Source organism: Tinamus guttatus, unplaced genomic scaffold (genome assembly GCF_059628265.1).
Source record: "Tinamus guttatus ecotype Peru unplaced genomic scaffold, ASM5962826v1 Tinamus_guttatus_pri_ptg000048l, whole genome shotgun sequence".
In the NCBI taxonomy this organism is placed as follows: Eukaryota; Metazoa; Chordata; class Aves; order Tinamiformes; family Tinamidae; genus Tinamus; species Tinamus guttatus.
Window position 1 is genome coordinate 1,697,200 of NW_028288582.1, and position 17,907 is coordinate 1,715,106.

At 46.5% G+C, this 17,907-nt stretch overlaps 1 protein-coding gene across 2 annotated transcripts in view; it reads right to left on the minus strand.

Annotated features, from left to right (window-relative positions):
• SLC35F4 (solute carrier family 35 member F4) overlaps nt 1–17,378 on the minus strand; it is a 98,380-nt gene extending 81,002 nt beyond the window's left edge. The window contains exon 1 of one of the 2 annotated variants that reach the window (XM_088538648.1): nt 17,251–17,378. In XM_088538648.1, the coding sequence (XP_088394774.1) occupies nt 17,251–17,353 (103 nt within the window). In that variant the 5' untranslated portion in view covers nt 17,354–17,378. The remainder of the gene's footprint in view (nt 1–17,250) is intronic. The other variant, XM_088538652.1, reaches the window with a different exon arrangement.
• Between the last annotated feature and the right edge of the window lie 529 nt (nt 17,379–17,907).

The following is a 17,907-nucleotide window of genomic DNA, read 5'->3' on the forward strand; positions in this document are numbered from 1 at the left end:
TGAGTCAAACCTAATTGCCAAGGGCCGGTGACTTATGAGCAAACTCCATTGGCATGAGGTGCAGCTATGACAAAAACCAAGGCTATGGCATGGAAGGGGTTCTGCACCCTAGAAGAAGGTTTGCACATTTGCTCAGATGACTAAAAATAATGGTATGGCCTTTTTTACTGCTTTATTTCTACAGACATCCACTTTGAGGCCTAAATGACCTTCCTCTAAGCAGGCTCCAATCAACTAACATGTGAACATGAGCTCCATGGTCGTCCATGGTAGGCAGGGATTCCCATGGGAGCTGGGAATGTTTGAGATCATGGCTCCAACTTTGGGCTATAAACCTCCAAATTCCCTTCCCGAGAGCCAAGGGCTCTGAGTCCAGCTATAAGCAGAGACTATCCCGACTCTCCAAAGATTTGTCATAGCTTAAAGAAAAATTACTGGCTGCTACACTGTGGTTTGATACCACACTTATTATAAACCTATTACTTATGCCTTGTTTTACATATTAAACAAATGATATATAGTATCTATTTTTATGTATATAAAAATAAAAGGAGGTCAGATGAGGCAATCATAACTGCTCCTTCTGGCCTTAAAAACATCTATGAATCATAAGGCTCTAAGAACACACACAGCCCCAGCGGATCCCTTCGCCTGTCAAACTCCATCAAGGGAAGGCAGCTAAACAGGTCCCTGGTTCAAGTGGCTCTGAACTCCAAGGATGTCACCGGTGGGCGCAGGATTCCCAGCTTGTGGATTGACTCCAAAGGGAGTGTGACACTCACGCGGCTGCCGGGGACGTGGGACCACACTCGGACCTTGGATGTCCCTTTCAGTTTGTGTTTTTAGCTGGACAGCCTCCTACCAGGAACTTCCCAGTTTGAGAAGGATCATTTTCATCTAGTAGCATCATAGATACCTACAGCAGGTGAGCAAAGAAGGTTGGGCTTGACCAAAATTTATAGCGAGAGATTTTAAACTTCTGCTTTCACATTTCATCTCAGGACTCCCAATGCTAAAGAGTGACAAGAGAAATACTTGAGGAATGGCTCCGGACTCGGGCTGTCCTTGTGAACATCCAAACGGAGCTCACAGGATCACTGACATCCATCTCCATCACTTGCTCATTAAAGAGGTAATCAAAATTTTCACCCCTATTCCTCCTTTCCAACCACACATGGTTGGAAATCCAGATATGGGTGAAGTAGATCTGGATGGACTAGGAGGGATACCCCACGGAGGGGAAAATACAGAGTTTTCCCCCTCTACCACTACATTTTCTTTAATGAATACCAAACTGATTAATGGAAGGAATAAAATTGTTGACAGACATGAATATCTACCCACAGTGCTGGAAACAGTTATCTCAGAGTGAACCCAAGCTACCAAGTCACCCCATCTCAAACCTTGCAGGCGGTGACCGTTTTACAAGGATGTATTAAAAAAAATCATTTTCAACTTGAGCAAACTCTCTATAGTCGGCATTTTAAAACTATCCCCACTGTCCACAGGGGCACATGGGTCAGCTGCTCAAATTCTCTGCTATAAATAAACCCCAGCATCTCCTGAAAAGCATTGAGACCCAAGAGCTGTCAAGCAAAGCAAAGACACAAGCACTGAGCGAGTGCAACGAAAATCAAATCACTTAGTGTCTATACTGCTGGAAAACCTTTTCTTTTTTTTGATGGAAAGACTTAGGATTTACCTAGACACAAAATTACTATCCTACATTTATTTCTATTTTTAATTCTAGTGATTAATTATTAATGCTACAGTGCAGGTTTAAAATAAAAAAAATACATTGCTGCTCCAGAAAAACCAATAGAGCAGGCTTCTCTTGCCTTTCCAGGTATAAGAAAGTAACAGAGACACAGTGTTCTGTAATTTCACACAACAGTCCTGCTTTCACGTGCTTGCTAAATTAACAGTGCTTAGAAATTTTATATAAAACTTAGGTTTATTATTCAGCTGCTTGTTTTCTCTTGAAACAAACATACAAGCAAACAAAAATTCCCCAACAGGACAAACAAACACGGAATCCAACACAAGCCATCTATTTGCTCCCTTTGATTCTTTCAGGTTTGCAAATTAGGATTTGTAGAAATAATCACAGGACAAAAAAGAACCTACCCACAATTACAGAGCACGCGGATAGACAAGTACCTGCAAATAAGTATGGGCCAAGACCCAAATTAACTCACTTTATGCACCAGTGAGTCCTGGCTATTTGCAGGCAGACTCAAATGAGATAATGCAGCAACCAGAAAAATAAAAGATCACAGGCTCAATTCTGCAGACCCGACTCCAGGCAAAAATCCCATTAATTTCAATGGGAGCTTTGCCTGAATCAGGACTCCAGTTTTGGATCCTTAATTACTGCTGAATAAACAACCCACAAAAAATAAGGTCAGCACATCAGGTCCTCTCTCAATTCATATAAACAGAGCACACGGTTTTTCTTTCCATTACCTCCTTCTCCACCCACCGTGGCCCAGAAAACACCTCGCGCCCACCAGCTCCAGCCAGTAGGACTGGTCACCAACATCAAAAACAAGCTGAAGCTGACTCAAAAAAAAGGTGGATTTCTAGTTTTTAGAGGTTTTCTCTTGCTGTGTCTTTCTACACACAAAAACCTGAAAGTTTGTTCCAAAAACATCACCTGCAACACGCTCTGCTACAGCCAGCAAAGAGACGGGAACAGCAGTGTTAAGACAGACAAGTCCCCCTGCTTGGAGTTGTATAAGAACAAGAATATTTTAACCAAAGTTAGACCGCTTGGACTGCAACGCTTTATGGGATTGGTTCAAAGTACTATGAGAAAAATCTTTAAAATATTAAGCAGACACAGATGGTGCCCAAAAACGATTTTCAAGAACTTTCAGAAACTGGTCTGACCATGACACATCCAGCTGGGGCTCAGTGTGTAGCAAGTGACCAAGAGGTCAGTTGTCTGGCTCTTTTTCCTAAGCAACTGGAGGGGAGACATTTCCCCCCGACACAGGAGATGTGAGGTGAGTGAGAGAAGATGCCCCCAATATCATTTCTAGTGGGCTGGAATCATTATTTGGTTGGATATTTGTGATTTCTCAAGGTCACAGAGCAAAAGGCAGCAGGCTGGATGGCCAGGATTTGACTCAAATTGGAAAATCTTCAGCAATTCCCTAAACAATGCTACAAAATATCAGATTAATGAGATCATTAAATAGATTTCTTCTGATACTCGACTAGTCTCTGCTTCGCTATTCATTCAGTCCTCTACAATTTATTACATAGGTGAATTTTTCAACCTGCGCAAACGCCAGGGCTGTGTCTCCAGTTGGAGAACACTTCAATCTGACTCCACATGGTACCTGAACCTTTGCTTGTCATACACCACATCTAAGAGTGTCACCATCTGTGAGCAATATGCTGAGATGACTTCACTTGCAAAACACTGGCAAAATGCTTGGAGGAAAGATCATAAAGTAAGTTACAAAGTTCATTTCAAAGTCACTGACAAGCTCACAAAAATTTGCCCTTGTTGTCGGCTCTGTTCTGACTTTGATCATTTCATAATCATAAAACGAATTCTTTATTTTCCTTTAACATATCCATTTTAAGTTTTTAATGGAGTAATGAAATACTGTATCTTATATGTGCTTTAGCAGTCACTTACATTGCCCTGTGAAACAATATATTCTGAAGAATAATGAGATGGCGCTGAACCAACACCTACCCAGAAGGTCTGTATCCACAGGGATAAATTTTACAACAACAACTTTTTGGCCTGGTAAATCCAAGAAAACAAACACTGCCCTCAGTCCTGGGACTTCAGTTAGTCAAACGCTATGACAGGGATCACTGACAACTCTAGGAAAACAAGGAGAATTCTAAAAGTGTAGAAAATGCAAGTAGCTGGAGGTAACAGGCAGCCTATCACTCATTCCCATAAAAACAGCAGACCAAACAATAAAACAAGCTTCTTGCAAGAAAACAAGACCAATGACAGCAGAGGTTCATCAAGACTCAATTGCATCAGAATAAAGTAATTTCTTTCTGTGACAGAATAACGGGTCTGTGAATAAAGAAGGACAGAATCTTCACAAGTAAAGCCCAGCAAGACAAAAAGGGAGCTGTTTCAGCCCTCCTCAGTGTGAAAGTGCTCAAGAATCAAAATTGCAGGCACGACCAGTGGTTGGCTATTAAATAGAAGGATGCTAAGTTGGGTTCCTTCTACCAGTTGACATTTTCACAATATAGAGCTTAATCATTATATATGAAAGTGACATTAAACAGAGACACTATAGGTTTGTTGCAAGAACTGCTGTATTTTGGTAAACTGGAGAAATTGTTGGGAGGGGAAGAGAGGGAATGAGGAAAATTAATAAAGACAGTGAAAAGTTCTCCAGTTAGGGGGCACGGATCATGGAATAGCTGCAATTTTTTAGAGGAGGCCTGAGTTTAGAGGGAACTCCAAGCTAAAGTTGGGTCACTTATGTTATACTGATGTCCAAAAACCACAGAACTGAGATGGATAACCCATTGTACACAGATGAAATGAGGTAATTATTCTCTGCAGGGCTATGCTGGTAAGACCTGAAGAACTATGTATATTTTGAGCAGCTGGATTTTAGGAAAGATGTAAGCTCACCAGATGGAGTCCAGAAGAAAAAGAAGATTGGTAAATTTCTAGAAAGTATGACTTTATGCAGAATGAGTAATGGGGTTGGGTTTGTTTTGGCTAAATGAAGGAAAACAAGATAAAGGTCCTCAGATTTTAGGAGAGCGCTGCAGAGGGAGAAAGCAGCTTAGTCACTAGGAAATACACACTGGAAGGCACTGCCTGGAAGGATGGCAGCAAGATACATCAGTGGGGTTATAGAAGTGGATATGACAATATCCATTAGGAGTGGTATGATGCACTAGTGATATATCCATGTCTCTTCCAGTTCTTTGATCCCTTGATTAGACAAATACTAATCAACACAGGAAGATTACCAATGATTTTTTTTTTAAGAGCCAATTCTCAAATGTTTTGTTCAAATTTCCCTTGAGTTTGGAATCTGGATCAATGGCAAAAATGTCCCCAAGGATCACGTAAGGCTTTGCCACTCCTAGTCATGTAACTTCACTTGAGGACAAATCACTATGTAACCTGGGTAGCATCCTGCCTGAGAAAGGACATCATAGCAGACTGATTCACAATTTGGATTCCTGTCCAGGCTTTTAGCAAAGTTTTAGGATTATTTTTTGTGGTTTTATCACAATTATCTTATTTCCACAATTACTTTTAAATTATCTACTGTAATGGAATAATCAGGGGCAATTACTGAAGGTCAAAGAAAGACCAGGCATAATATATTCTGTTAGCTTCTTCTTATAGTTCATGATGTTGAGCTTTATTAATGTGTCTGGGAGACTTCTCCCAGTGCACTTTACAAATGCCAAGGCTCTGGGGGGCTGCATTGAAGGGATTCACATTTTTCTCAACTCTCTTCAAAAACATAAAGATGAAGAGTTTAAGGGAAGGTCCAAAGGAATGAGAAGCTTTTCTCCCACAACCAAATGGGCTATGAAGAGCTCTAAGTGGCAGCAGGATTAAGGCATCCTCCCACCAACCAGTGAGGTAAAGTTAAGTTTTGTTTGTACCAAAGTCAGATTTGCACCAACAAGCCACATCCCCAACTCTGAGCAGTTCCTTGTGTCTCAGCCCAAGCAGTCACAGGTAGCTGGATATCTGCATTAGCCACTTCACAACTTGCTGTGATGAAGACCACTGCAGTGCTTCAACCACATTCACCCAACAGGGCAGGAAGGCTTGAATGGACTGTCACCATGGCCAAAATCCCCAAAATGGGAAGGTAATTTGAAACTTACTTCTCTCTGCTCAACTCACGTGTCAGTTGAGGCAGTGCTGGTTCAAGTGGATGGGCTGGTTTCCCTTCTTCTCTGGTTCACTCCACACACACACAAGATTTTATTTCACCTCCTAATTGTGCTCCTGTGCTCTGGCGAAGCAGAGACCCCTTTGCATCTCCACCACCGTGACAGAAGACCTTTCAGAGAGACCTCTCACACTTCACATTGAGAGCACCCTTATAAAGAATATATAGAATGTGAATAGATCACTAAGTAGAGCTTTAATAATCAGAATCAAAAGGCCACCAAATAATTTATGAAATCATCTGTAACGGCACCTCTGGATGTGTTTCCAATCCTTGCTTATGTTTCTATCCTCATTATAAGGCTATCCACCAGCATGACTGTCCTTACACTAACTTCTTACTCTCTTTAGGGACAACAGAATAAACTTTTCTCTTTCGGGTGTGCCCAGCAATGAGTTCCCTTGTTCTCAGCGCTCCTCACTAAGGGGTAATGTAAAGTCAATCCTCCTAGGGCCTTTGGCCATGCCAGCAAAGCAAGCTCATTGCTCGTCAGCGCTGTCCCTCTTCCAGAGGGCACAGGACCACCAGGACGTCCATCCCAAACTCCTCCACATCCATTTCTGACCCTGGCACTGGGATCTCACAGAAGCAAAGTGCTCTCAAACCACCTCGGGACTGCCCTTTTCCTCAGGCTCTCTGCAGTTCCTGTCACAGCAGCCACAGTTGGTGCTAATTTGCTGTCCCGGAGTCCCCAGGGCTTCATTTGCAGTAGCCAGAGAGCTCCAACCCAGCTCTCTCCTCCCCACAGCAAGGGCTGAGACCAGGGCAAGGAAAAGGCTTTGCTAGAATCCATCCCAGCCCCGCACAGGGAGCCTCCAAGAGCCATTCGGACCTTTGTTTGGCGGGAAAATTTAAACAAGAGGAGACAGCAGAACCAAATTACCTTCACCAGGAACTTGGAGCATCTCTTCCTGGGTGTTCTCGCACTGAAGGCTCCCAGCCTGGAGCTTCCTGCCGGTGCTCCAGAGGCCAAGAACCACCCGGCTGCAGACACTTCCATGTTAAACCCACCAAAACAGTCTCTGCTCTCAAAAATCTCCCCCAAACCATACAAGGGAAAAAACAAAAACAAAAAAACAAGCAGATCTTCATAAACCCACATTCCCCAAGTTCGCAGAGATTATCTCATTATCACTCCCTTCCTTGTGCTAATGCTTATAAAGCCAGACTAAACTGTGTGTTTTCCCTCCAAAGCAGCGATCCAGCAGCATTACATAAATGAGTTTCACATCAGTAGCTAGAGCCTAATAGATTTTGTAGGTCAGGGCTTCCAGCAGGAATTTCTCTACAGGCTGCATGTTTGGAGTTCAAGGACCAAACTGCTCTTCAAGCAGCTTCTGGAAGGTCCAGTCCAGTAAAAGTTAATAACAGTGCGAGGAAAAACAGGAGGAAAAAGCTCGATTGATTTGTTGTAAGCTGATCTGAAAGTGTTTCTGAAAATTCAGGGCAGACGAGGACAAAATAAAAAGGGATAGAAAAATTCTAGCAGAGAACAACTCAAAAATAAAAATAGCAGCAGAAGCTAAGAACAGTTCTTCAAAGGGATGTCAGACTTTACAATACTTTCTGAAGCAGCACTGACTAAAAAGCCCTCATGTTGTTGCTACACAGTGGTATTAATAAACAGTGCTCATTTCTTTGGGGAAAGAAAAAAAAAAAAAAAAGAGAAAACATACAGCGGAATAGTAAAAGGCAACCAGAGGAAAATTTGCTTTGAATCCTATTTACAATCCCCCTGGGGCATTTTCCCTTGTTCAGTCAGGTCGCCACAATGTCAGATTCTCATTTTCAACACGGGTCAGAAATGTCATGACTGGCAACTCGATGGATGGTGTGGCTGATGGAAATAATATTGAGGAACTTATGCCTTTAAACAGACAGACTCCGTGTCATTTCCTTATTGCTTTTTTCAGCACTAAGAGTTACACTGCAGACTAAATCCAGTGTCAGACAAACCTATTGCTCTACAGAATATGGTTGAACTCCTTTTGTGCAGCAGTTTTCTTGCCCTGGCCTCTTAGGTGCTAGGGAGACATCTGAAATCACTGCAGACCCCTCCGTTTCACTAACCTGCAGGAGGAAGCCGACTTTTTAATCATCCAGATGCTATGACATGTTTGAGAGTCTAATAACATCTTTGCAAAATAGATAAAATATTATTATCTCTACACTCCACCAGCAAAGAAATAGAGGGCTAATAGTGAGCCACCAGTTTTCTACAAAGGCAAAATTAACTTTGGATTTATTATTTCAAATAAGAAGAAATGATCATCATTAATATTTTATAACATTTTCTGTAGTCTTAATAGAAAAACTACATTCTCTCCATTTTTTTTTTAAACTGCAAAGGGTTCATCAATATCATCTAGCCCTTAACTAATAGCTGGGGCTCTGGAAATTAATCTCTTATTGATTGGATTTCCAACCAAAACTGGAAACTGTTCTGTAGAGACATATTACTGTTTCCAGTGCACCACAAATGCAGGTAGGTCCTGTGAGACTCTCAGCATCCCAAACAGCCTGGAGAAGTAGCCAAACAAAGCCAAAGTCTCTCCATCCAGGCCAGTATCTGTGTCTTGGAAAGAATTACAGAGTAAGAGATGTCCACCTATTTTCACAGTCTCTCGACACTTAGTGACTTCGGTGCTCTCTGCCTCCCGTTAAATTCACTCAAAACACTGAAAAGTTTTTGGAGGAGGGAGTGGGGACAGAGACATCGTGTTCACATAAGCCCCATTTCCTTAAGAAACCAGGTTAAAAAAATTCACAGAAGAGCTACAAGACGTTCTGCTTTTGAAACACCCAGGGCTGAGGTGCAAAGCCCTAACAGGGCAGAGCAGGACGTGTTTGACAAGGAGGACGTGCCCACATTAGGCAAAACATCATGAGCTTTAGAAAACACTTCCATAGCAAAGAGAGAGCCAGCAGCAACTCCAAGGAACAGGAACCTACTCCCCAGACTACCCAAATGCACTGGGTTATTCCTTCCTTTTAAAATCGTCCCTCTTGCTCCCTTCTAGACCTTCACAGACTGCTGCAAAAAAATATCATAAATTATAAAAGCAGAATGATGTCAAAGCCTGTTCTCAGAGGGAGGCTGGGAACAGCAACCGTGTGTTCTTCAGTTTGGGAATACACAGGCACAGGTTTTGTTCATAGCCTATAAAAAAGAAGGCTCAGCACATCAAAGGCACCAAATATATCTCCCCCTCAACCAGCCCAGCCTGATGCCACAGACACAAGGAGAGAAGGGAGGCTGAGAGGATGAAAAGGGAAAGTTAGGACCAAGGAGGGCGGTTGAAGGCACTGGAATATGGAGAGCAAACATCAATTCAACAGAAGAGCTGGTGTCTTACATATTCAGTTCACAACCTGCACTGTGTTTGTCCAGCTGGCTTGCGCAGAGACCCGTCTCTGCTACCTGGATGCGGCAGGAGATGATGACCGTAATCCTCAGGGAAAGATCTGCATTTCTGCTCTCCACATGCACAGAGGAGACCTGGCTGTGGAGCAGCCCACAGGCCCGAGCAGGGAAACAGCAGAATTTGGGGAACACCAGTAAAAGGGGATGGCTTGTTTCACCTGGCCACACGCTACTCACCTCTCACAGGGAGGATGCAAAGGACAAAAATCACTAAGCATCAGAGGATTTGCCTGCACTAAGGTGATCTTGCAGCTGATGAGCATGAGGACCATTTCACCCTGCAGGAAAGCAGTGATCAGAACCTTGATGCTTTTCTCCAGAGTTGTATTTGCCAGAAAACATCCTAGAAGTGTTTAATCCCTGCCCATAGCTAGGCCATAAACAACCTCAGTTCTGAACATCCCACCTCTGGGAGCAGCTTTGGAGTTAATCTGAGCCCAGACAACAGAGGTCTGTCCCTTACTGCTATTTGTAACGCAAACCTGAGACCACAGATCAAATAGGAGACCAAACACAACTGCTGCTGGTAAGATGCACACGGTGATGGATTTCTTCTACTTTCCATTCCCTGAAATAAGATAAATCTGAGAGCTGCACCTCCCATTTTGTTTGCATCCCTAAGACAGCAAGCTGTAGAGAATGATCGAGGTCCACAAAGTGCCGTGGAACGTCACTAAATCTTTACAATAACAACCAAGGGCACATTTTGGAAGCAGTGCCTCCAAAACCTCACCCTTGCAGAACATGAGGGCACTACAGCTACAACACATGCATGCACTCACCAGAATGGTGTTTCCAGGCATCTGCCTTGAAGAGGCTGATTTTTCACCTAGAACTCTTGCTTTGGACGACCGGCAACCCCAACCTCATGGGTGAGAGCTGGGACAACGAGTACCTTGAGCCTTATAAAGAAAAACACATCGTTTGCACACAGTGCCATGCCTGTCTAGGTCAAGGAAGGTCGATCTTCCTACTTGGTTGGGTGGATGAGATGTTTTGGAGCGCGGATGGCCTGGAAGGCCTATTCTTGGGCCAGTTGTGCAGCTGACATCAGCCCAGAGCTCCCTGCAACTGTGGAGCTTTGTGGTGCCCAAGCACAGACAGAGCCATGTTCATTGCCAAAGGGTCTCCAGGAGAAGCGTTGGAGGACAGGCCTTGAACCAGATGAATCTCGACAGGACACATGTGGCTCAGCACATCAGCAGCTCAACTTAGCTTTCCAGATGGAAAGAAATGTCTTTTGCCCCTTTTGCTCTTTTCCAATGCATATGAAAAGTGTCTCTCCTTCAGTGACGTGGCAGACATTTCAACAGCCTAAATTATTTTCTATTCTGAGAAAACAAGATATTTAAAGTTTTCTCATCTAATTCCTCACAATTTCTTCTCTTGCCCAGCCTACCCTAGAAAGAAGCAAGAACTGATTAAAACACAGGAAACTTCATCAGAAACATTCTTCTTTCCAACCTCAGTAAATGCTAGGCTCAATTATTTCCCACCCACTCTTCATCTTAGCAGCCTCATTGAGCACTGAGAATGGAGCACACGCTTCCTCACACCCAGAATTGATCATTTTTGAGCACAGGGACAACCACAGAATAAGATGCCCCATGGAGAGTCCACCTTCCTGGTGTCCGTGCCGTGAGCACTGTAGAATTTCCCCCATCAGAGCACTGTGAAACATCCCCCTTGCACATGAGCTGCTACAAATCCCAGCCTCTGTAATCCATCAGACAACACGTTATTTCTGGCACTGCAGAGAAAAACCCCAATCTGCACCTACACAATCCCAGGCTGCCAACTCCACAGAGCAAACTCTGCCCACGAAAAAGATTTTAAAAGTGCCACGTTTTGTGCATGAGGAAGAAAAGGGGCATAATGAAAGTGCACTAGGAGATGCCAACCTAGTTCAAGATGCTGAATGTAAATCACTGCTGCCTTGGAGCGCTCCGACACAGAATGTGCATTCCCAGCCCTGCTTCTTCCTTATCTTACCTAGGCCGAGCAGCAGGGGATTCTGAAGGAAACTATTTTGTAATGAGGTTGCCGAGACCCCATTAATAATAAAGGTGTGAGCCAGGATTCTCCAAAATATTCCCCAGCAAAGGGACACTGTGGAGAGGACAGGATACAGCTGCTGTATTGAGCTTTAGCAGGCTGCTGCTCAAGCAATGCTACTTCACACAAGCAGGAATTCAGGCACAACACAAGCACCACGTGCATGAAACAGGAAGGAACGAGACTGCAGAGGAACCGGGTTCGTCTCATGCTGTGATTTCCTTATGGATGGAGAGGACTTGTCGCTGCCAGGCCTGCAAGTGCTCTAGGAACCTGGTGGAACTATTTGGGTGGATTCTTGTCTTTGAATAAATTCACCGTAGCCGCTCAAAGTCTCTGGGACACTTCCTCACAGTCCTGCCGTCCCTGCCTACACCATACGCTGGGCATTAGCTAGGTAAAACATAGCACATTTTTCCTGTATGCAGTAAAATTTGCAATTCTGCAGTGGACCACTCTAAAACATATGTCACTAGGGAGTCCCATTTCACTGTAACATGAAAAAAAAAAAAAAAAAAAACCTCTTGGCCCACCCACTTTGTCAAATAATTCATCCAGCCAGTCAAGCTTTTTCCTTTTTCTTTCTCCTACCTTGTTTGCACATTTGCCACCATGACAGCATTTTTTACAGGTATTTTCATTATTCATTATTGCAGGCAATCAGCAGCATGCAAAAACTTCCCGCCACCAGTTGCTCAAGAAGCAGCAAGCTGAGAATTCGCTCTCATGGGCTAACAGCCCTGCATGGAGCTGAGCTGAAGCCCATCCATCTCCAAGCGTGCAGCAGCAGCAACCATGGAAAAACAAGCATGGAAGGGCAGAGGAGATACAAATTGGGTAGGGAACACACCGTGGAAGCCATCAAGTGACTGAAACACCTCTCAGCAACCTTGTCACAAGGCCAGGCTCGCTGTAAGGGCAGGTGTGCAGGCAGGGGTGGAGGAGGAGAGCTCTCCATCAAACGATGCGTCTTGTTCTGCGCAACCTCTGGCAAATCAACATCCCCCCCGTCCTCAGCATCTCAGGTTGCCCTGCCAAATAGGGGTGTCTTTCTCTCAAAATCTTGGCAAACATTTTTTTTTTTTGAGACACCATCCAAGCTTAGGAAATAATTCTTATTTAGATACATAAGACCAGGTGAGGCTCTTTCTAGCCATTAATTCCAGCCTTCTGCTAATTTCCAGCCTTAATTTATTCATGGCCTGTTCATACCCATTTGTCCCTGGGCCAAATCGCTGCTTCAGATTAAATAACTGTTCTGTCCCTGTCCATCCTCCCAAGATGTATCTGCAGCAGCAGCCAAGTGCCCATCTCACTAGCCTAAAGGTCTGCCAGTCTCCTCTTACGAGGTTGAGCTCCCCATGGCTACTGTCCCCATCGTGTCCTTCCTGCAGGCAGTACCAAGTGAAATTCAGTTTTGTCACACACCGGTGTTCAAAGTTGTCCCTGCGCACGGGGATAGGGCTGCACTGAGAGCTCAGGGGCAGCCCAGGGTCAGTCGATCCCAGAGCTTTGGCAGCTCCACGCACAGGGAACCAGAGGGACACGCGGGGCTCAGCTCTTGAGCTGGGCAGGCCCCTCGTTTCCCTGCCTCAGCTCCCCAGGGATTTAGGCCAAAGCTACTGGCTCAGTCAGAAGAAGGACTGAACCCTGTTTCCACCCTTTCCAGCTAACGAGAGCCTCCATCCTCTGAAGTGCTCCGAGTCCCTCAAAGCAGATCCCTCGGATCCACGTGCCAGCTGCCAAGGCCATTCCTGCCACACTGCCCGCTCTGGTGCAGACAGACCCCAAACACAGCCTGCCCTTAATCCACTGAGGAATACCAACCCGGCCCTGCCGAGAGCTGTGGGCAAAGCAGCCTTGTGCTCCTTATTATGCCATATGTTTTTTCTGAAAAGAAAAAAAAAAAAAAGACTCAACTTTTTTGGGGGGGCCTGAAGAGATGGGCAAGATGTCTCGGAGAAGGAAACAACTACCAGACTGTGCCGTGCATCGTGACATCTGCTTTGTGCAGATGGTTCCATCTCCATCTGCAACTGCGGTTCTTGAAACTCAAACGCTGTCAAGCAGCACAAGGGCCACATGAGCAGCCCCTGCGACTGGTAGAGTCTGAAGCAGCTCCGAGACCTCTCGCTTCCACAGGAGCCAAACGGGGCACCACGACATCCCTCCCAGGCCCTCCACCCAACACAGACCAGTGAGATCTGCCGCATCCACCAGGAATTTCGAGGAGCCCTTCCTCGAGAGCCGCTTTCTCTGTCTCTCCCATTGCTGCACGTGCAAACTGCTGGGCAAGCAGCAGGGCAGCTCCAGTAAATAGACAGACTTTGCTCCTCTCGCTGGAATTGAGGAGGCAGCGGGAGGGCCCAGTGCTCGGGAAGGACGGAGATGCTCCTGCTTTGCCATGTGATTCGCACTGCAGCAGAGCTGCTGGCACAGCTGCTGCAATAACCAGAAGAAAATTCCCTCCGACGGGTTGGAATTGGCTTTCCCCTGTCCAGCCCTTTACGCTTTCGGGAGGGCAGGAGATTGGAATAGTGAAGCCTCTGATGCTGGTTCAGCATGTGTAATCCCACTTTTATTAAGCAAAGTAATTAAGCAGCAACTTAACTTTAAACACATGCTCAAAGCCCAGTGGCTTAGTGCAAGTACAGACTTAAGCAGACTCTTAAGTTCATTGCTGACTTGAGGCTTAACTTGTCAAATAAAACCACAAAACCTTGCTGTCCTAGCGAGGTAAGGAAGCACAAGGCTGGTTTACAGCTTCTGTACTAGCAAAAGGACAGAAATGATGAACCTGTCCTTACACTAACCAGAGCTAAAGGAGAGATAGCAGGAGGGTAGAAATAAGCTTTGCATAGGAAGACAATCTGTCCAAAAATGAAGAAACACGAGGTTATGACCTATATGATGAGCCAGGAGAGCAAGCACAGCCACAGCATTTTCAGCAGAGTTATTCTGTCCTTGTCTGGACCAGAGAAAAGGGTGTTGCAGAAAACCCTGTCTGTGATGGCAAGAGCCAGGACGAGACATAAAACTTCGCTGCTGATGAAAAGAGCCCCAAACACTTTCCAGACAGAAACTGCTCAACTGGAGAATGGACCTGGCAAAGCTGATGAGATCAGAGACAAGAAACTTCAGCTAGAACAGTTCTAATTCAGTGGAAGGCACAGCAAGGGTGTTAGGGCAGACTTGAAGCAGAGAAACTTAGTACTATGAAAGAAAAAAAAGGTTTCAGTGCCGAGATGAAAGACAGATGGGGTGGCAGTTGGACTGAGTCAAAGAAGGAGGAAAAAAGCACATACTCTTAGGAACAGAAACACTAAAATATGATTGTACTATCAGCAAAAAGCAAGAGAAGGAAAAGAAGTAATGGCAAAGGTTAGGAGAGGGAATATGGTTTCCCACTGTTTGTGTAAATAGAAAAGTTGTGTCAGATCAAATGAAAATGCAGACATTGAAATGTGAAGCCAAGGAGTCACGGACATGGAAGTACCATCGGCAATCCCAGATCAAAGATTAGAGGCACTTTTCTATGCAGAAAATCCAAACACTCGGAAAAATTATTAAGTAACTTTGAGGAAATCCACTTGGAGAGAGACCCAGGCCCTCTTGTTTCACTTGCAAGCCAAGAAACTCATATAAATTCCATACGAAATCAAGGGATCAAGACATGCCTCCAAAGTCACAGAAAGACTGGAATCAAGAAGTGCCTCATCCACCTCGGGAGCAGGTGGAAAAGAAAAAGCTAAAACATCTCTGGAAAATACTGCAGTCGTGTGTGATGACAGCTCTGTACACTACGGGCCTTTGGCATTAGATTTCACAACCATTTAATTCTTCACACCCTTTCACAACTTCTGTTGAGCCAGGAAATACATGTTGAACCACTAAGGGAGGGAGGGACGGAGATCACCATGAAAATTCACAGACGCTTCTTGCTCCAGAGGGCAAGCTGAGGTCACAGCAGCTGCAGCCACCTTTCCTAAATGGGAAATACTCTCCCTGTCCCCACCTGGACAAGGAGAAGCCCCAAAGAAGGCGGTGACCAGCAGCAGACTGTCAGCACCCAAATAACATCACCTGAGCAGAGCCACGGCACAGCCAGGAGGCAGAAGGGAAGCAGAGAGCACGAGTCATCCTGGGGACCACAGCTCACCCCCAACAGCCTTTCCCCAGGCCCCCTTCGATGCTAGGCATGGAGCAAGGGGACAGCGTGAGCAGATTGACCACACAAGCAGACTGGTTGCACGTGGCAGGTTCCTCCACCACTGGGTAGCCACTGAGACACCAGGGAGGTTAATAATTAGTTGAATAAACTTCCAACCTCGAGTGTTTACGCTGCAATGGAGCCATCACTGTACAGAACTATTAGCTGGGGGAATAACTGCCAAAACCACTTGGAAGCAGCCCCACGCAGAAGCTATTTGTCAGCCGAGGCAAAGGAGCACGGCAAGGTCTCCAGGGCACGGTCTGCAGCAGGGACTAGCAGGCACCTGGTTTCTCCCCATGTTGAACAGATTAACTCCTCTTTGAAAGTAAAAAACACATGAAAATAAGTTAGTCGCTTCCAATACTGCCAGCTGCAAACCCTCCAAAAATTACGATGGTTCCCAAAATTATCAGACCCCTTTAACAAAGTGTTTAAAAGTGTTGTGTGCTTTCCATTTACCTGACAGCATCTGAGCATAGGGATACCTCCGGCTTATACAATTCCAGTTCTTCCCTCTTTTGTGCACAATGACCACAATATTTACTTATCTTTTTAATCAATAAAACCCGAGATATGAGTCTCTCTCTGTTCTTTTTTTTCCTTCTGCACCCTATCTTTAGTAAAGGGAGGAAACGCAAAGGGAGCAGGAGTCGGCACTTCTGAACACATCGGCCTCTCGGGTCACACTTTATCCAATTCCCAACAGTTTGTAGCATCCGCAGAACCTGCTCCTGGACCACAAGCAGTAAAAGCTACAGTAAGAGCTTCTCTCCGGCTGGTTGCAGCTTCAAACCGGAATGCAGGACTGTGTTTTCATACAGAGTGGGAGCCCTGCTGCAGACCAGAGAGCACCAAAGCAAACTCGGGACAAACTGTTACACCCAGAGCCTCGTCCTTCCCTGGGGAATCACCTCAGGGCCACTGCAGAACCACACACAGATCACATCCCACCTAGCCGAGGCTTCAGCAATCCCTGGCTTTTCCCACGTCCTCTTCCACCGAGACTCAAGCCAACCGCCCTCCCTGCGCGCTCCGAGCACCTGCCGTGCTGTCCACACGATGAAGAACACCTGGATAAAACCACCCTGGCAGCTGCTCTGCAGCTGGCCGCCCCGCCAAGGATTTTATTTTGTTAGGGGTTTCACAGCTCGGCTTTCCTCCCTTCCACAAAAACCCTGCAACTCGCTTCGCCCGACGGCGGCGGTTTGTCCTTGCGTTCGAGCCGGCGAGCGGCACGGTCCATCACAGCAGCCGGTCACCTTCCTCCGAGTCCGCGGAGCATTTAAACACGCAGGGGAAAATCCGCTCCTCGGCGCGGCGCTCCCCTAAGTTTCGGTTATTTCATTTATTTCTTTCTTTCTGCCTTTCCAGCACAGTCGCTTCCCTTCTGCTCCTTCAGCTGGTGCACGGGAGCCGGCGCAGGGGGATTCGGTTCCTCCCGCGGCCGCAAAGCCCCCTGCACCGTTTCTAATTAAAAACTTCAAAAGCAGGAAAAAAAAGGGAAAAAAAAAGAAGAAAGAAAGAAAAAGAAAAGCGAGTTTCGGCAAGGATCGGAGGGCTTTTAAAAATAAATAAATAAATCAAATCTCGTGCTAAACGGCTGACGCGGTGGGGGGGAAGCGGGGGTCGCGCCTTACTTTTCTGGCTGGAGTAGCCCGGGTAATATCCATAGTAGCCCGTGATGCGCAGGATCCGGTCCTCGATGGTGGCCACGCCGTTGGGGGCTGCTTTGCCATCCATAGAAGGCGGGAGCCGCGCGCGGGGCGGCCGTGCGGGACGCCGAGGCGAGCGGGGCCGAGCGGAGCGGCGCGGGCAGCGGCGGCGGCAGAAGGAGAAGGAGGAGGAGGAGGAGGAGGAGGGGAGGAAGGCGGGGGGGCAGGGCCGCCGCAGCCCGCGGGGCCGCTCGCGCTGACTCCGCCGCCTGGTGCAGGACGCGCTCCGCAGCGCGGCGGCTCCTTCCCCGCCTTCCTCCTCCTCCTCCTCCTCTTCCCTTTCCCGCCGCGCCGCGGCGGCGCAGCCGTTACCGGGACCGTTAGCGCGCGGGGAGGGCGACGTGGGGGGACACGGGGGCAGTTTGGGCGCTCCCTGAGGGGAGAAGGGGGCCCGGGGGGCAGTTTGGGCACCCTCTGAGCCGGGAAGGGGGTCCCTGCGCCTCCTCCTGCCCTGGGGCGCTGCCTCCCCCGCTGTCTCCACAGGGTGCAGGGCCTCTGGCTTGTGTGGAGAAAACACCCGTGTGGCTCCTTGGGGAAGCTCCATTCCCTTCCCCAGAGTGCTGGGAGAGGCCCGTGTCCCTC